This window comes from Schistocerca cancellata, chromosome 1 (genome assembly GCF_023864275.1).
Source record: "Schistocerca cancellata isolate TAMUIC-IGC-003103 chromosome 1, iqSchCanc2.1, whole genome shotgun sequence".
NCBI classification, from domain to species: domain Eukaryota; kingdom Metazoa; phylum Arthropoda; class Insecta; order Orthoptera; family Acrididae; genus Schistocerca; species Schistocerca cancellata.
In genome coordinates, this window is record NC_064626.1 from 552,188,050 (window position 1) to 552,209,063 (window position 21,014).

At 40.2% G+C, this 21,014-nt stretch overlaps 1 protein-coding gene across 1 annotated transcript in view; it reads right to left on the reverse strand.

Moving 5' to 3' along the window:
• Positions 1 to 21,014, reverse strand: part of LOC126190374 (ionotropic receptor 21a) — a 139,564-nt gene that overhangs the window by 95,432 nt on the left and 23,118 nt on the right. The window contains exon 3 of the mRNA XM_049931020.1: positions 2,860 to 3,000. Within this exon, the coding sequence (XP_049786977.1) occupies positions 2,860 to 3,000 (141 nt within the window). The remainder of the gene's footprint in view (positions 1 to 2,859; positions 3,001 to 21,014) is intronic.

The window sequence follows — 21,014 nt, forward strand, 5'->3', positions numbered from 1 at the left end:
CTTTTGCACGTATGTCAAAGTGTTGTACGAAGAGTGTAACTTGATGGGTAGCTGCTCCAGCTCCCATTGGCTGAGGATTTATGGCGTTGGTGGATGTTAGTGGTGGAAAAAGTGCACTTGGGAGCAGGAGAGACGAAGAGAAAGGAGAACAGTTCGGAACATCGATGGAGGAGAGACTCGAGTTCTGTTCCTTCGGAGAGAACGGAAAAGTTGTGTGATTAACATCTTCAACTTTTGTAGTCCTGTCTTCCTCAGTTGCGTGTAATATAACGGTACATTGATAATTTTTACTTATGGACCGTCTGACAGCAACTGAATAAAACACAATTTTAGTGCCATACGCGTTTCGCCTTTATTTTCTGCAAGGCATCATCAGTGGCCTGGAATATGTACATATGTTAGCTATTTAATTTACATTTTTGTCACTGTGCCTATAGGTTATAAACAGTTCTGGTGGTTGGTATTTCCTATTAAGTAGTAATGTTCTGAACTGTACTTACAGGTTGCGTGGACAATTTCTTACATATTACGCCCCTGTTGCATTTTTGGTGTTGTTCTTCTTTTTAGGAATGCTAATTTGCTGTTTTTTTCTCACATTCCACAGCACTATGGACTGAACGCTTGTTTCAATGCAATGTTTTGGTTTCTGTTGCCGATTGTCAAATGTTTTTGCCAAAGATCGAATGTTATTGCCAAACATTCGAGTGTAATTATTGAAGTATCTGTGATCTGTTCGTGTATGCATTTGTGTGTGCGAATGTGTATGTGTGTGTGTGTGTGTGTGTATTTTGGTGTGATATAATTTTTTTGTGCTGTGCTGTGTGTGTGTGTGTGTGTGTGGTCTTTTTTTGTCTCTGCTTGTGTGTGCGTGTATTTTGGTGTGGTATAATTTTATTTTAATTTTTTTTTGTGGGCTGAGTGTGTGTGTGTGTATGTCTGTGTGGGTGTCCACATGGTATGGGGAAGAGTTTTTTTGTTTTATGTTATCATTTTCTTTATTAAGTGTAGTAGGGAGCCTGTGCTGATGTGTGTTTGTTCATTTATCACATGTTTGTTTTCTGCTATGGCTTTCTGGATGTGGAAGTTTTCTTGCGTTTGTATAAGATGTTTGTCATGGTTGCTTATTCTCATTATTTTCATTTCTTGTTCCATGTTTGTAGGATGATGGTTAGGGTCTTTTAAATGCTCTGCAAATGTGGAATGGTTTGTTTCATACTTCCAACATCTTATATGTTCTTTGTATCGTGTTTCAAAATTCCTGCATGTCATGCCTTGCAGAAAATAAAGGCGAAACGCGTACGGCACTAAAATTGTGTTTTATTCAGTTGCTGTAAGACGGTCCATAAGTAAAAGTTGTGTGATTAAATTTACATATGTAGAGACACTTCGGATCGGCGTCGGATCTAAGTTGTGGGCACCTAAGAATGTAAGTGAAAAAGCTTATAGATTGATTACACATATGGCTTGATCAGAGTGGGGATTCTGTCGTCTTTCGTGTCGCACTAGATATTTCAAGGGCCATGATATATCTCAATAAGTAAATTTATTTACGTGTAAAAATGCTCATAAGACCACCATCCAGTACGAGTTTGGACCCTACTAAATAAACCATCTGTTTTAAAAAATTAAATATGCAGCCTTTCAATGTTTATTACTGATGTTTCCCTGTTTGTTTGTGTTCACTAATTTTTAATTCGCATAGCTTGTCCGCCCTCAATTATTCGACCGCAGGACCACCTTTTAATAAAATATTTTGCTAATACAGCAGCGATCCAAGCTTTATTCAGAGCCGTAAGTTTGCCTCTCTGAAATGAGTACGTTAAGCTTGGAAACCTCCTCGGTGGCACGTTTTTGAGAATGACATGTTTCATGTAATTAGTTTAAGTTATATGATAGTAACAAACTCTCTCATCTTCGACAGTGTCATAGTTCACACCATGCAAAATCGAAGTGTGCACTCAGCATTATCAGTATCGCACCTAACAGGACGACTGTGAACTAAAGTCTTACACAGTGGCCGGCAACTGTATAAATGAGAGGGATTCGTTTCTGCCTATGTTGGGGAAGGCAATTTTTCTGTAACTTATTTATCCTTGGTGTGGAGGGGGGCGGGGGGGGGGGGGGGAGGGACCTTTTCCGTCTGTCTTCCCACACTCAATTACTTGTGGTTTGTCTGTTCTGGTTTTTGGACTTACGGACCGTGTCGCATTTGTTGTTGATAAAAGGTGCAGTCAGCGTGGAAATAAGCGGCTACACCTGAAAGTTGTATAGAAAATAGTGGATGTGGCAAGGTTTCGTTATCACAGCGTATATCGATACATAATGTGTAAGAATGAGTGACGTGGTGCGAGCTGGCCATCACAATGGAAGCAGACAGATGGATACTAACAACAAAAACCGCCAATACTACCGCAAGCCAACACCCAGCATTATGCTTGAAATAGCTATGTAACTTCTGGAAAACCATCTGAATATGAGCCTGAAAAGGTTCGAAAACTAGTTAATGGAATGAATAAATAGCTATTTCTAAAAAGTGACTGGTTGCAGTTTTATGTACTTACAGTCAGCAACAAACTGCGGCATTTGAGTAACAGTAGTTCACAGTGTACCTGGAGTCGGGTAGTAGTACACATTACAGCAAAACGACCCGCAGCGCCTGAAGATGACAACTATAACGATCGCCGAAATACTATGCAAAATGGAAACAACTCAGCTTCAACCTGGAAGTACACCGTTAACCAAATGTGCCAAGCAAACCTGAGAGGTTAGACTGATATTGGATGTAGGCGAGGAACAGACAGACCTAGGCCGTCTTGTGATGTAATGCCGACGTGTCACAGTTTTCGGGGGAAGTCTTACCCAGCGTGCCGACGGTGAACCCCCAGTCGGCCGCCTGCTGACACGTGTCCAGCAGGGACGGGTAGACTGGCAGCGTCACGAAGGCGATGATGGAGCCCGTGTAGCACGCCGTGATGATGATGCTGAACACCCAGTACCAGCCTGCAACAGCGGGCAACACGCCCACTAGCATTTTACGAGGGGCGTTTGAAAAGTCCCTGCAAAAATAAAAACTACTTACGTGTTTTGGGTAAACCTTTTTTATTTTTCGACACAGTCTCCTTTTAGACTTATACACTTCGTCCAACGCTGTTCTAATTTGTTGATCCCTTCCGAATAATAGGAATTGTCCAAGTCTGCAAAATAGATATTAGTTGCTACAATCACCACCTTGTTTGAATAAAATCTTTGTCCCGCCAGCCATTTCTTCAAATTAGGCAACAAATAGTTGTCGGAGGGAGCCAAGTCTGGAGAATAGGGGGGATGTTCTGACGGTACGTCACATAAATGGACATTTGGAGAAAGGGAAATGAAGTTTTTCTTATGAGACGTGTGAATTATAAAACACTTCAAGACTGTGTACGTGTGCGCGATGTATCGTAAATAGTAAAGAACGTAAGTTATTATTATCAAAACAAAAATATCGATGTAATTAACAAAACACAGTTTTTTTGGTATAATCTCTGTGTTACATAGACCATGAAGATCAGAGACAATGCTTTGATTGAACTATCTCTCCTGTTTTGTTTCGTCTAGCGGTAGGCCACCATTGTAGTGCTGTCTGATAATTAACGTAAGTTTTATCTGTATTTAAAAAGAAAAATATAATAGAAATTGTTATTAGAAAGTGTGTATTATTGACTTAGTTGTCACCTCTCATGATTGCAACCATTAATTATAATTAACAAAATTTTTACAGAACTTCGTAGTGCATGGAGTTCATCTCCCCTAGCAGGATTTAGTCGGCCATTACGCTGATTGTATTATTTAATTAAAATTTCAAATCATAATATTAAATGTAAATGCGAGAGACTTCTCAATTTTGATTTTTCATTAATTTCGAAGTTCAAATTAATTTCAGTTACCAAAATTCACAGCACTGAATGAGTTCAGTATGTTTCATTTTGGCCGCCTAAAGGCAGACGAGATGCTCTCCAGTTCTGCCTTGCAAATAATGAACAAGAAATATTGAAAAGCATTACATTCCGCAATATCTCAGTTAATCTTTGAGTAATTTGATACATAAATAACCAGTAGCCCCCGAGACCCATATTAATAATTACAGTTTGCGTAAGAATACGCATATGTTCTTTTCTAAATTGCAGCGCTCACGCAAACTATTTATTAGAAGGCTGTGAGTCACGCGCTGTGCTTAAAAAATGTTATATCGTACGTACTTCGGGGTAGCCTATGTCCGTACGAGTGTTATCGCGGTATAAGTTAATTAAAAGCCTCATGCTAGCCCATCATATTTAAAGCCACCCCAACCAAAATCATAACATATATAATTATAAAAATAAAAATATACACTTATACCGTGATAATGTGAAGCGAGTTGGAATCCTATTTCCATTAATTTTGCGACCACAACTGCTGAGGTGTGTGCTGGGGCACTGTCGTGATGGAAAAGGACTTTTTGCGGTCCAATCGCCGGCGTTTTTCTTGCAGCTCGGTTTTCAGACTGTCCAATAACGATGAATAATATTCACTTATAATAATTTTACCCTTTTCCAGATAGTCCATGGGATTATCCCTTGCGAATCCCGAAAGACAGTCGCCATAAACTATCCGGCCGAAGGAATGGTCTCCGCCTTTTTTGGTGCAGATTCTCCCTTGGTAACCCATTGATTACATTTTTGTTTGGTCTCAGGCGTATATAGTAATGTATCCATGTTTCATCCACAGTGACGAAACGGCGCTTAAAGTCCTGCGGATTCTTCCTGAACAGCTGCAAACCACCCTTGCAACACTTCACACGATTCCATTTTTGGGCAAGTGTGATCAAACAAGATCCCATCTTGTGGATAGCTTTCTCATGTGCAAATGTTTATGCAAAATATTATGTACCCGTTCATTCGAAATGCCCACAGCACTAGCAATCTCACGCACCTTTACTCTTCAGTCATCCATCACCAAATCATGCATTTTATCAATGATTTCTGGAGTCGTAACCTACACAGGGCGTCCAGAACGTTCAGCACCACTTGTGCCGATTGGCCACTCCGAAAATTTTGAAGCCACTTGTAAACTGTTCTAATCGAAGGCGCAGATTCACCATAATGTTTATCAAGCTTCTCTTTAGTCTCCTGAGGCGTTTTGCCTTTCATAAAGTAATGTTTAATCACCACACGAAATTCTTTTTCGTCCATTTTTTGACAATCACTCGACTTCCTTGATTCACACGAATGCCAAACACAAAGAAATAGACCAATATGGCTGAAAAATGGTGTGCGTTCTTTCCAAAGATGCTACTAACTAAACATGACCTATCGATACGCGCCGGTGGTGCCATCTCTAGGATTCTGCAAATACTTTTCAAACGCCCCTCGTACATTTCCAGCAGTCAAGCATTCTCCGTGCTTCCAGTGTACAGGGTGCAACAAAAACACAAGCACTTCGGCGTAGCGACATACATTGAAGATTAAGTAGCCATATGCTGCTTCTTTCTATTCTCAGTTCTCAAAGTCGCACTCCAAGTCTGAGAGGTTGCCACCTGTCGTCCTTTTGCTCGCATGCAGTACGTCCAACCACGCGCTTGTACGTTTTGCATCCCGTAAAAATCACACGTAAACCTGTGAATAAATGAAGTAATTCCCTGTACACCAATCGCCAAGAAATGTTATGTAAGCTTTTAGAACATCAATGCACGATCTCATCAAAAGTATGCGGATACCAAGTAGTGGACATTAACATCGTCTGTGTCCACCCTTCGCCTTCGTGACGGCGTGAACTATGCTGATGATGCTTTCGATGAGGTGGCTGAATTTCTGTGGAGGAATTGCTGTCCATTTTCCCCCAGAGCCGAAACCAGGGAAGATAGTGATGTTGGACACTGGGGTCTGGAGCAAAGTCGATGTTCTATCTCATCCCAGAGGTGTTCCAACGGCCTCAGGCCGGAGCTTTGAACAGGTCTGTCAGGAATGTTATTATCCAAAAACCATTGCCTCAGAAGGCTAGTTTATGAAACGGTGTATTTTCATGCTGATACAAGCAATCATCGTCTCTGAACTGTTCCTCTACTGTGTCCCCTCCTTAGCTGAGTGGTTGCGTGGTTGCCTCCCATGCAGCAGTCCCGGATTCGATTCCCGGCCGGGTAGGAGATTTTCTCCTCTCGTGCACTGGGTGTTGTCCTCCTCATCATTTCATTCTCATCACCGGCACACTAGTCGCCCTGTGTGGCGTCGACTGCAATAAGACTCGGCGGCCGAACTTCCCCGGATGGGGCCCCCCGGCTGGCAATGCCATACGATCATTTCATTTTTTTTTCTTCTCCTGTACACAATGCTGTAAAATGTGTTCCAGTCTTTCTGCATTTAGCGTTTTCTTATGCGCAATAAGTGAACCAGATCGCAACCACCAAAAATTCCCCCAATACCATAACACAACCACCTCCGAACTTCTGCTGCCACTATTTCCATCGGATTGCCAAGGGATATAGCGCGATTCGTCACTCCAAATCACTCGTTTCCAGTCGCTTTTCATACCACCTCAGCCGTTGGTTAGCATTGACTATAGAAATGCTTGACCGTTACACCCCATTGTTTTTGTATTCCTGCGCACAGTAACTGTGCTAACTGGACTGCTTGTAGTACTTTGGAACTGACGAGTCATTCTGTACGTTGATTTCATGCGATTTTTCACAACCACTCTCCGCTGTGCTTCACGATCCTTGTTCGTGAGCACGAGAGGTCTACGTGGTCTTGGTAAAGCTGTGGTTATTGATTTTAATTTCTTCCTCACAATCACGTCGGCGACAGTCGATTTGGGCCTCTCTAGAAGGCTGAAATGTCTCTCACGGATTTTTTTAAAGGTGTCAAAATGGCTCTGAGCACTATGGGACTTAACATCTTAGGTCATCAGTCCCCTAGAACTTACAACTACTTAAACCTAACTAACCTAAGGACATCACACACATCCATGCCAGAGGCAGGATTCGAACCTGCGACAATAGCAGTCCCGCGGTTCCGGACTGCAACGCCTAGAACCACTCGGTCAACAAAGCCGGCTTAAAGGTGTCGTCCATATTCGAAGTCACTGAAAAGTCGTGACCGACCCATTCTGCATTTAATTTTTTTGTACTGACGATACAGTATTCCTGGTCTCTATTTATAGTGGCTGGGTTGCCTCTCATGAGATCCAGTGGTGCATTGCGCATTAAATTTGGATATCCGGGTACTTTTGATCAGGTAGTGTAGTTAATTATGTTTCTCGTAAATCTGTACATTATGTAATGTTTTCCCTTTCAAACAGTAATAATTATTTTCAGTTCTCTGACATTACTGTTTTCATTTGTCATGCTGTCAGAGTGAGCGAGCGAGTAAATGGAGCATACACGTGATGTATGAATCAGCTAATGCTGAATGGGCGTGGATCAGTAGTGAATCACATACATGGCATGAAATGCTTATTGTAAAATAGCTATTTTATGTATCCTACGAACAATATCATTACATCCGTCCTTAAATAAAGATAGGGTTGTTTTGAAATTATTTGTTGTTTGGAAAATACAAATCTGGACATATGATATTTTTTCATAAGCGGTTGAGTATCGGCCAAGGAGGTAAAGTATCTTGCCGTCAGACAAGAGCCGTGAATCTAGTTGGATACTATATGTTACAGCCTGTCAGACAAGATGAACAGTTGCGCATTCTGGAAGTGGTAGAGATTTGCGCGCGCTCGATGAGTCGTGAGTCAGCTTCAGTAGTATGTCCTGGTGTTGTAGTTAGCTAAAAATATTTTAATTTGCTTTTCCTGGGAAACTGAGTATTTCGTAAACTGATGAGATCCATTGGGAATGACGTTTCCAGAAGTTCTGTGATTTTTTAACGACTTCGTGACTTCCTGCCGGTGGGCCATAATTCAGTTGGGCATACTACGTAGAACTTAGGCTACTGAATAGTGGTAAATTGTATAGTTCTGGACGAGCACACTATGTAAGTAGGCTGTTTATGTTGTTTTATTGGCAACGTTACGTAGCTCTCTGTATGAAAATCACTGGCTGTGCTGTGTGCAGTCTGTGGCTAGTTTGCATTGTTGTCTGCCATTGTAGTGTTGGGCAGCGGCAGCTGGATGTGAACAGCGCGTAGCGTTGCGCAGTTGGAAGTGAGCCGCCAGCAGTGGTGGATGTGGGGAGAGAAATGGCGGAGTTTTGAAATTTGTAAACATGGATGTCATGAACTGCTATATATATTATGATTATTAAGGTAAATACATTGTTTGTTCTCTATTAAAATCTTTCATTTGCTAACTGTGCCTATCAGTAGTTAGTGCCTTCAGTAGTTTGAATCTTTTATTTAGCTGGCAGTAGTGGCGCTCACTGAATTGCAGTAGTTCGAGTAACGGAGATTTTTAGTGAGGTAAGTGATTTGTGAAAGGTATAGGTTAATGTTAGTCAGGGCCATTCTTTTGTAGGGATTTCTGAAAGTCAGATTGCGTTGCGCTAAAAATATTGTGTGTCAGTTTAAGCACAGTCTTGTATAATTTTTCTAAGGGGACGTTTCATATGGCGACCCTGCCAGGATACCTCACTGGAATCTTCTGATTTTTTCTTGTAGTTTGTGTAATTAGGGTAGATTTTGTTTATTGCTAGTGCGTAATTGTAGAGAGAATCTCCTTTGTAGTTGCAGCCTTTCATTGTTGTACAGTAAAACAGTTGTGGCATGCATGTAGATTTGCACCAAGTATTTCGCAGCTGCGCTTGCAATTAACGAGATATTATTTTCAGTGCTATGTTAATGTGTTCTTTTATTGTTGCTCTTCAAATTGTGTTTTTCTGTGTTATCGTGTGAAATATTGTGACAATAATGGCGTGTGAAAAACGTAATACTAGGCTCCAAAGTAAACTGAGAAATGACAGTGAAGACGAAAGCAGTGTGTTAGCGCCACCGAGTAATGAATTAACTAATGTTCAAAGTAGTAATTTGGTAATTGTACATAGGGAAATGGAGCGGGCTGCAAACAATGGTATAGACAGTGAGACAATTAGTGAACAGGGAAGCATTATCGATCAATTGGTCGGCAACAACTTGCCTCAGGAATCCGAAATGACAGGAAACAATCTTGCAAAAACCGTAGATTCAGGTTTTGGGTCCTCACCCTTTTCTCAAATAAGTCAAGACACATTTTCTGCTTTTCAAACTGCGAATATTGCCGGTTCAAATGCATTGCCGAATAGCACTGAGGAACATGTTTCAGACACCAGTACATTGTTATTACAATTAATGCAACAAATGGGACAAAAGCTTCAAAAGTTAGACACAATGGAACAAAATCAGAGACAAACACAGCAAAAGCTTCAAAAGTTAGACACAATGGAACAAAATCTTCAAACGTTAGACACGATGGAACAACACCAGAGTCAAACACAGCAACAGTTACACACAATGGAACAAAATCAGAGACAAACACAGCAAAAGCTTCAAAAGTTAGACTCATTGGAACAAACTCTCGAACAAACACGTGAAGATTTAACTGTTGAGTTACAAAGCATTGAATCGAAATATCAAAAAGTCTGTAATGACGTAAAAACACAAATTTGTGAGCATTTTCAACCTATTTTTTCGCGGCATGAAAATGCATTACAGAATCACGAAGCAGCCATAAAAGAACTGCAAACTATTGTTCATCAAAATCATGAGACCCTGCAAGCTAAAATTGACTCAGTTGCATCTACCGATTCGGTTACGCAACTTGCAAAAACTCAAGAAAACTTAAAGGACACAGTAGATACTCTGAAAATTGGTTCAGAAAGACACATGGAGGAAATTAGTTCATTATCAGAGAAAGTAGTTGAACTTTCGGATCAGCTAAATAATTTATCTACGAAGGTAGATGATAATCTGAATGACACAAAACCGGTAGTCTTTAATGACACAGAAGAGTGCGAACAAATTAGGAAACTGAAACAAAATCTGAATCAAATTAATACGCAACACCAAAGAGAAATCCGGGAAGTACAAGATCAGCTGACACAGGTAATACAAGAATTACGTATTTCAGAGAACACTCGCGCTCCAATACGGGAAGAGGGACATAGAAATACGGAACAGCCACAAAATAATAACACAGAACACTTCTGAAATTATGAAAGAAATTGGCAAGGTACACCGAATTTTGAGATGGAACCGCCGAAACGATGTAACAATGACCAACATGCGACTCGCCGACATGATGATTTTGACTACACGTAAATTCAAAACCTTTAAGAATTCTTCCAACGACATTCATCCACAAGTGTGGCTCCATCAATTCTCTCATTGTTTTCCTCCCAACTGGCCATTAGAGCACAGATTAGAATTTATGTGTGGCTATTAGAGAATGAACCAGCTGTAAGAATGCGATCGGTCATTCACGATTGCCACAGTGAAGGAGAATTTTACCATGCCTGCCTCTCAGCATATTGGTCTCAAGCTACACAAGACCGAGTAAAACATAGCATCATAATGATAAAACATTTCGAACAATCTGAATTTTCCAGTCTTGTGAAATATTTTGAAGACATGTTGCACAAGAATCAGTACCTGTCAAACCCATACAGCCCCTCAGAACTCATCCACATTTGCTTAATCAAATTACCTGAACATTTACGACATATTGTTTTGGCAGGACGTTGCAAAGACGACATTGAAGCTTTTCAGGGACTCTTACAAGAATTAGAAATTGACACAGACAGTCGCGGCATGCAAAAACAGGAAAACAATTACTACAGGTCACATCCGTCACAATTCTGTAACGACAGAAACGATAATTGGACAAGACAAGGCCATTCTTACAACGTAAATCGTGACCAAAACAGACCCCACCCGTATGACAACCACTGGCAGAGTAATAGTTAGAGAGAAAGATCGCATTTCCGCAGTAATGAATATGACAGAGACAATCATAGAAACAGACAATTTGGCAACCAGAACTATTATTATCACAGGAGACAGAATAACTTCAGACGCAACGGTCCACCATGCAGTGATAAATCAGGGAGAAATTCTCCACCACTTAACCGACAAGAAAGAAACTACACGAACTACCGAAATGACGACAGACGATATAATCATAACGACAGACGTGAATTTCATCAGAACTGGCGGGATTCTAACAGGGCTAGGCCCTCTCGGCAAGGCGAATTTGTAGAAGTTAGGTCTCCTAATCCCAGTAAAGATGCGCGCCAACAAAAAAACAGACAATGACTCACACCGCAGGCAGCCACGTGCGCCTGCTGGCTCAGGGGAAAATAACATAGACGCTAACCTTGAGAAAAATTCTAGTATTCTTTACTGACGTATACCACATGATAATGGCGTTAAAGTTGAAACTCTGCGTACTAGGAAGAGCAAAGGGTTACACCACATTTCAAATGTGAAACCATTTATTGAGAGATAATCTGCTTTTTAACTTTGTCTTTGCCATATAACTTTTCACTTTACATTGCTAGTATGCTTTGTCAGACATAGAAACTGTTAACATGCAACAATGTTTTGAAGTTCACTATCCAGTCAAGAACCAAGAGAACTTATTTCAACAGAAATTATGAATGAATTGTTATAGTGAACAGATGACACAATGTTGTTATTTGTACATTCTTGCTTGTTAGTTGCACGATTACGTAACGACTATAAGGCTCACATACTTAGAAATTTACCAGTGCTGCTAATGAGATTTTAATGCAACATTTTGGTTTACCTGAAAATACATTCTGGATTTAAAGTACTTTCTGTGAGACACCAGATGACACAGTGGTTAGTTTATGTGACAGCTACATGATTTTATCACGACGCTACTAATGAGTGACAATTTACAATGTTGCTTTTGCGGTGTTTCTGTTTTATATCTGCACAGTTTTTCTGAATTATTCTGGAAAGTAAAACATGTTTTAGTAGTAACTTTTGTGGTACAGCTACAATGAGACTGCCTTTTCCGTAGCACAACAATACGTTACAGCACAGTACTTTCTTCATCACGACAATAAGCGTAATAACTAAGATATCTATACGCAAAGCATTTCACTTTTGTTTATCATGAGGTAAGTACATTGGCTTCTGCAGAACTTAGCTTTCGGAGGACGATAACTACGACACTTCCACAGAGATTATCTTACAACATGACGCACAGTTTAGCCCTACAGTACACGTATTTGAGTGATTAATTTTGTACTTAAATCATTTATTTTTAAAGATATTTGAAGTACAATGATACAAAGGTTTTCCGTAATACATTTCATTCCATTGTTGTAATCTGTAACACCTGAGGGTATAATTACATTAATCCTCAGGGGGGTACACGCTTACTTTGTGTACCATGTGTTTGGCAAGCACAAGGAGCCCTAGCTAATATGGTATTTGCTTATACAACTTTACACATCGGTACCATATTTCTCTAACACACAAATTACACAGCTATCTGATCATTTAACTGAGAGCTAAACTTTTTTTTACTACATCAGAGACACATATTTACGCAATTGCACAGTTGGGTAACTTCACACTTATGGAATTGTATTTTGTCTGTACTTTGTGAACTGCTCATATTTTTTTGGTACCATTGTGATACTATGAGAGCTTTGAATGATGTATTTGGTAAGGGAACATGATTTTAAAGTACGTTTGAGGTAGATGACACTTTTGAAACGAGCAGAGAATTTTTTGTAGGTTTTAAAATATTCAGAAAGCTACGACGATTTTGAGATGTGGTTGATCTGTTATGACGTTATTCTTATGACGACGATGTGTATTATGCTGTTGAGGTATGTTTATGATCACTGAGATGATGCTGTATGAGGAATTTGATTATGCTACGTATTTATTATGATGAAATATTGAAGAATGTCTACCAATATGTATATGTGTAATAAGGTAAGGAATAATGAGTAGTGGTTAGGGACGCTGATTTGTGAAAAAGGTTGTTGGAAACCAAGAATTGTACTTTAAGAGTTATGAAATGTATGTAAATGCGTGAATGTATCACAATGCCGACAAAAATTTTTTGGACACTGTTATATCAATAGGATTTTGTTTCTACACATTTGTAACGCAAATTCTTGACCTGTGAAATATTTTTATATGAGACTGTCACTGTAGCGGAAACTGCTGTCGTAAATGTTTCCGTAAGAAAGTTAAGTGACCACCTGCACGTAATGCGTTGTGGGCACCCAGCTGCACGACAGACGCCTGGAAAAAAGCCATTAGTGTGTGCCTTTTCAGAGGCACAGGTAGAAAAAAAAGGGGAGGCCATTATCCTCACTATTGACATTTCTTTGTAGAAAGCATCGCAAATACGACACACTCAAACTTGAAAACTTATGATAATACTGTAGAGCTATTAATTTATGATATTTACTGAAATGCCTAATGAAATGACGAGAAATATTTTTATGTCTCTACACCTGATTATGACTACTGTCTTTCTAGTTGAGAGATTTTTCTACTAACTTATGAAATGCCTCATGACTACAGAATGATGTTCTTATGCTTTACTTTGTACATAGTTGCTTATTTCATTTGATATCTGATTTTCAGCTGTCTTGCAGCATTGGTTTCATAAAATAAAATTAAATGCATTTGCTAATGTGAACACTTTCTGTCAACAGATCTATTAAATAATTATTTTATGATCCACATTCTTCGAAAAAGGAGCTCTTGGAATGGAAAGAAGAATAAGAAGGGACTAATAACAGTAACTGCATATATAATTTTCTTTTCAAGTACTTGGTAATTTTTTGTAGAATTAGTTTTTGTGGTGCACCACTTTAATTACATAGACATTAAGATGTGAATATACATTTCCCTTGTCTGCATTGTTGTCTTTCATGTAATATTTTTTCTGTTTGAGCTATGTCATGTTCAGATATAAGTTATTGCATTTGCTGCTGCTGTTTGCCAGGCATAGTGCTACTAAATTTCACTTTGTATTACTCTGTTAAGCTAGTTTTACTACTGATTTATTTTTCTTGTTGCTGCACATTGGCTCATATTAGTAGTAATGTTGCATTGCTTGGTAATTTAGATTCACTGTAGCTTGCTTTGCAATTTTCCATTTTTTTTTATCATCGCTGTTTGTGTTAATTGATTTGTGCTGCTGCATTGCCTCGTTCCTTAGTTTAGCATCTGAGCTCAGTAGACTTAAGTTAGCTTAAGAGGGGGTAGCCTATAAGAGAATGGGTTGTGATGAATTTGAAGAAATGCACTGAGAGGATATACGAGAAAAGAACAGAAAGCAGGTATAGATAGGACTTTTGGAAATAATGAAGAACGAAGGGAGATCTCCGAGAAGTAAAGAAAGTTTTGTTTGCAAAATACTGCAGTAAAACAAACCCTGTCCTTTCCTTGTATTATTCCGCTATATGTTTGTGTACCCTTGTGTATCTATGTTCTTCCTGTCTTTATATGTTTAGCTAATATGATTTATGTTGTAGAATTTTTCTGGTACTAAGCTACATTCACTAATGACGAGGAATACTGTTATCCTCAAATATAATTTGCATTTATAATATGTTATTTTCTTTGTAAAGATGTTTATACATTATGTATTCTGTTCTGTTTTGTTGCTCATGTGTGAAGTTGATGTTTCAAAAGTTATTCTGATCTTTTATGTATGTACTTATGTCATAATTCCTGTAACACTGATGTATATGTTATTTCGATTCTTTTGTAACGCCTGTATTACTACAAATGTTATGTGTGTTATTATGGTGTTTAATGATGTTTTCTGTACCTTTGTAACTGTATTCTCATGTCATAAATTTCAAATGTAATTGACACCAGTTCCTCAAATTAAGTAACTTGTAAGCATTCATTTCAATGCACACGTTTCTGTTGGTCATAGTATATAGACAATATGTGAGAAGTAGGGACTGTTAGTGTTTGCACGTGTGTTAATAATTCAGCAAGGGACTGGATAACAGCATTGCTGGTTCGAAGGACATTTCAAAAAAAAAATTTGTGAGTGCACAAGTGGTGGTTCTTGGACTTGCTATATTGCCCACAAGACTCTTCGATGGTGATTGTGGCACCTGCACAGTCGCAATAGGTGGTTGCTGGCTGTCTCTACAAGGACTACAGTGGGTCCGCATCTTTGATGACCCACCAACACCATTATTTCTACAAGGACTACAGTGGGTCTGCACCTCTGGTGGCACACCAATACCGTTATCTCTACCAGGACTACAGTGGGTCTGCTCTGTGATGACCTAGCTACCAATATTCTTCAAAACGTCGAATGACTCTGCTGTGGGTTTGCTCTGTTGTGGCCCATTACCTGTCAGCATGTCAAGAGTCAGCACTGTCTTTCCGTTGGAAGGACAACACTACTTCTTCAAGACTGCATGGAAATCCACTACTTCCGTGTGCATTGTCTTTTACTGCTCAGACTTTGAGAAAAGAAACGGCAGTTTCACTGTGTTGAATGATCAGGACTGTCTTTATGGACAGTGAGAAAATTTTAGCTTTTGACCAACATTGTATTAATAAGTGTGTGCATTTGATATTTTTCTTACTGTTATTATGAAAAATTTTTTCAAATCTGTATTGGCCAGTGCCCAAAACAATTTGTAAAATTTTTTGTGGGGAGCATGGGGGCTATGTAAGTAGGCTATTTATGTTTTTTTATTGGCAACGTTACGTAGCTCTCTGTATGAAAATCACTGGCTGTGCTGTGTGCAGTCTGTGGCTAGTTTGCATTGTTGTCTGCCATTGTAGTGTTGGGCAGCGGCAGCTGGATGTGAACAACGCGTAGCGTTGCGCAGTTGGAGGTGAGCCGCCAGCAGTGGTGGATGTGGGGAGAGTGTTGTGGACTGACAAGACAGCCAGTCCACAGTGACGGGTAACCGAAAGACACGCGTATACACACGCCGGCTACCCTGAGGTCTGAAACAGGATACTTAATGAATGCTGTAAAGAAAAGTACGTAGCTGCTAGGATACTTAACTTTACTCCATCATTTGTATACAGCATTCTTGATGATACAAGTCAGACTCTCTATAGAAATGGTTAATGGCGCCTTGCTAGGTCGTAGCCATGGACTTAGCTGAAGGCTATTCTAACTATCTCTCGGCTAATGAGAGAAAGGCTTCGTCAGTGTAGTCGCTAGCAACGTCGTCGCACAACTGGGGCGAGTGCTAGTACGTCTCTCTAGACCTGCCGTGTGGTGGCGCTCGGTCTGCAATTACTGACAGTGGCGACACGCGGGTCCGACATGTACTAATGGACCGCGGCGGATTTAAAGCTACCACCTAGCAAGTGTGGTGTCTGGCGCTGACACCACAGAGAGAAATGGCGGAGTTTTGAAATTTGTAAAAATGGATGTCATGAACTGCTATATATATTATGATTATTAAGGTAAATACATTGTTTGTTCTCTATTAAAATCTTTCATTTGCTAACTATGCCTATCAGTAGTTAGTGCCTTCAGTAGTTTGAATCTTTTATTTAGCTGGCAGTAGTGGCGCTCGCTGTATTGCAGTAGTTCGAGTAACGGAGATTTTTGGTGAGGTAAGTGATTTGTGAAAGGTATAGGTTAATGTTAGTCAGGGCCATTCTTTTGTAGGGATTTCTGAAAGTCAGATTGCGTTGCGCTAAAAATATTGTGTGTCAGTTTAAGCACAGTCTTGTATAATTCTTCTAAGGGGACGTTTCAACTAAACTGATAAACATCCCGTAAAATTTTAACTTTTTATTGACTGGTAAATGTAGAGATGCTTTGGACACCAGGCAGCGAGTTCTATGTTGACCTAGTGAGAGAATGCACTTTTCGAATGAACGTTAGTGAGAGAATGCGCTTTTCAAATGAACGGAACAGCACAAATTTTGATCAAGTATTTGCTTTTAGTTCAGTTGTTTGGTTGGCTGATTCGGGGGAGGGGACCAAACAGCGAGGTCATCCGTCCCATCGCATTAGGGAGGGATGGAGAAGGAAGTCGGCCGTGTCCTTTCAAAGGACCATCCTGGCATTCGCCTGAAGCGATTTAGGGAAATCGCGGAAAAACTAAATCAGGATGGTCGGACGCGGGTTTGAACCATCGTCCTCCCGCATCCGAGTCTAGTGTGCTAACGACAGTGCCACCTCGTTCGGTCTCAGAAGTTGTTTCTTAGTATGCACTTGGTAACAGTATTTGTTTTGGTAAAGACATAATGTAGCGCAAGCATTTTAGCCACGATGTTTTTTTAAGAGGGGTGTTCAAGTAACGCAGCCCATTTTTTTTCCTTGGTCAGTTTCCGTTGACAGAAATCGGAATTTGTTGTGGGACATCGTGGGATATTCCTGCTTGAGCTACTGTAGTTTCATGAAGCTCCGATAGGTGGCGGCTCTGTATGTAGCCTTCAAAATGGCGACTGTAACGGAGGTACATTACAAGCAGAGAGCTGTCGTTAAGTGTCTGTTGGCGAAAAACCACAGCATCGCAGATATTATAAGGCTTGCGCGATATCTACGGATACCCGACAGTGAACAAAAGAACGGTGAGTCGTTCGGCGAGGCATCTGTCATTATCGTAACAAGGTCGCATAAACTTAGCTGTGACTCCTCCAACGTTGGAGCGTGCACACACTCTCATTCGAGGTGGTCGACGAAACACAGTCAAATTTTTCGCCGCACAGCTGGACATTTCTTGTTAGTGTTGACACACTCGTCCGTCAATTGAGGTACTCAAAGGTCTGTGTCCGCTGGGATCCTCGCCGCCGAACAGAAGACCGTAAAGAGCAACAAAGGAATATCTGCGTCGAATTGCTTACGAGTCACGAGACTAATAGCGACGATTTTTTGTCGAACATCGTCACAACGATGATAGGCGATGAAACGTGGGTTCATCACTTCAAACAGGAAACAAAACGACACTCAGTCGAGTGCCGTCAAACAAAATCTCCTCCGGAGAAAAAGGTCAAAGTCGCATTCTCAGCCGGTAAAGACATACCGACGATCTTCTGGCACTCTGGAGGGCTATTCTGTTTGATGCCCTTGTTAATGGTGCAAAAATTAACTCTGAAGCGTACTGCGCTGCCCTCCGGAAACTGAAGAAACGACTTCAGCGTGTTCGTCTCCCAAAAATGCGAAGGAACTTCTCCTTCACCATGACAACGCAAAGCCTCGCAGCAGGGGCTGACAAAACTTCATTGGACTGTTCTTCCTCATCCATCCTACAGCCCATATCGCGCTCCTTCCGAATCGGTTCAAATGGCTCTGAGCACTATGGGACTTAACATCTCTGGTCATCAGTCCCCTAGAACGTAGAACTACTTAAACCTAACTGACCTAAGGACATCACACACATCCATGCCCGAGGCAGGATTCGAACCTGCGACCGTAGCGGTCACGCGGTTCCAGACTGAAGTGCCTAGAACCGCACGGCCACACCGGCCGGCGCTCCTTCCGACTTCAGTCTTTTTCGCCCAATGAAGTATGCACTGAGCGGTAAACAGCACATGAATAATGGGAAGATTATTAATGCAGCAAGATGTTGGCTCTGACGTCTTCCAGTAGAGTGGTACCATGGGGGCCCACAGGCCCTCCCAGAAAGGTGAAGTAAGATCGTCGCACTGAACGGAGATTATGTTGAAAAGTAGGGTTTGTAGCCAAAAGAATAGGGAATAGTATGGTGCACTGGAATCCTGAATAAAAGCAACCTGCTTCCGGTATAAAATATGTTGCGTTACCTATTGAACGCCTCTCATACTATTAAAAATTATTTCATATTTTTCATTACTTTTCTATATCTTACATGAATTCGATGTCAGATGTTGTTATGAATCATATTCCAGTGTGTACACATAACGAATTCTGTAGCGGCACGTGTGTAACGCATACCCATGTCCGACGATAGACAGAAACCATTGTCCTAGACTTCCGAGGTAGCAATACTGCCTAGGAGATCTTACGAAGGATGGGAATTTTTAGTTTACCTTGTTATTTCTCGAATATGCACCTCACATGGCAAGTGGGAGCAACGTCGTGAAAACAAGTACTAACACTTAAAATCACATTATGTCTTTCCTGATCTACTGTACAATCAGCTACAGTCTGTCTGCGAGTAGACTGTGTGCAGAGGCGGATACAGTGCTTACAGTTTGACGGCTCACTGAAACATCTGTCTTGATCAACGTCACTTACAGTCAACTTCCTGTGGTCAGCAGAGCCTCAGAAGTCATCACGTGTTTAACTTGTTGTCCTGTGTTGTCGTGTCATTTGCTCTGGCGCCAAATTCTCGGGCGCCAATCGCAGTATTTTCGAACAAGCGTCATGTTCCATAAATTATACAATAAAAACGAATTTTAAAAGATGTGAACCGATTAATTTGTATATTAATAAACATAGTTAAATTACACAGCTACGTCAACAGTCGATATTCATCACTGTGTCTGACTGGTGCACAAGCAAAACAGGCTACCGCTTTTCCGTTTGTGCGCTAACGCGTAATGGCAAAAGTACATTTTATACCATGCACGAAAAACCCTCGTTTAAATGGAAGCACTATTTCACATTGCTGTATAAACGTTACACGCAGAATCAATGAACTGATTAAAGAAACTTATTGAGCAGGAAAATTCTAACATATCCTTTCGTTCATTGTGTTTCGTAGATCCCATCAAGAACAAGGACCTTCAAGGATTTGCAACGAGTCAAGGTATACATTACCACAAGAAAATTCATTTACGCTGATGACATTTGTTTGGTGGCCAGAGCTCCAACCCTCCTGATCCTGAAATCACTTTATCCATTGACATAGAAGTCCTAAGTGTGTGCTTCAAGACATGGTGCCTACACTCCTACACGGAAATCCTCAGAAAACAGTTAGTTATATCCGCATTTCATCTACGCAACAGACAGCCAAGTTACAAACCAAAATCAGATTCGCGTGATTTCATCTCAAATCATATGGGTCATGTCAAATCGTGTTCATGAATTTCTTTAGAAAAAATATATACCGTAAGCGTTAAGAAACAAAGTATTTTCGATTTATCTTAATTTTTGTAAATGGTACGGCCCTTTGACGAATGTATGTTTTGCAAATAAGTCTTAAAATAGTAGAGAACAAAAAAACCAAAGTACTGGAGACCTGGCAGATGTTTTGCGTTAAAGCTTCCTCTTAGTGTGCTGAAATTTAGTTGACTCCCGCACACTTATGGGCTTCTTTTAATTAACAAATTTAGGACGAAAATACGAAATTTGAGTTAATTTTTCAACTTAAATTTTTTTTCTAAGTTGGAAAGTCACAGAACCTTATCGTTCCTGTCACTTTAACAGACACTACTGGTGTAATTATAAACAGTATCTTCTCTGCTCCAGGTATCAGTATTATGTGAATATTTATTACTAAAAATGTAAAAGTTGCGTTTTTACGAGTTTTTATGAATTATGTACTCGAAAACCTCCATCCGAAAACTTTGAGAATTACACAAAATATTCTTTGGCTAATTTGTTAGTAGTCAGTGCAAACACAGTGGACAAAATTTTTCTGTGTAAAGTGTTAAAAATTTTTCAACATTCTGTATATTTCCATCACTGAAATCCTAGTGTAAAATATGCATGTTGGCAACACTATTTGCAGCGCTCTTCTGTTTATAAAAACGAGTGAGAACTTGCAGATGAACCATTCTGCATCGAGTTTTGTGTCTGGTTTGAACTTTTAGTTAGATACAATATCTGTGAGGAAATACAAAGTGAAAGAGCGAGGTGTGTGGGCTATGAAAAAAGACACAAGAAGGTAGTGTTTAAGAAAAGTGAAAAACACGTCACAGTTGTTGGAAATCTGACAGAAGTATTGCAGAAATATTTTGGTCCTCAAATAACGGTATTAGCATCACATCCATTGTGCAGGAATGCTCACTCACTACAAGAAGAAATTTAGTGACAACCCACCTGAACGACCACCATTACCTAAAAGTGGAAGTGAAGAAGGCAGTGCAGATGTTTATATTCCTGGGTGTGAAGTTATGCGTTGAATGCTAGCATTTCTGCTGTAGCCCATACTATATCCC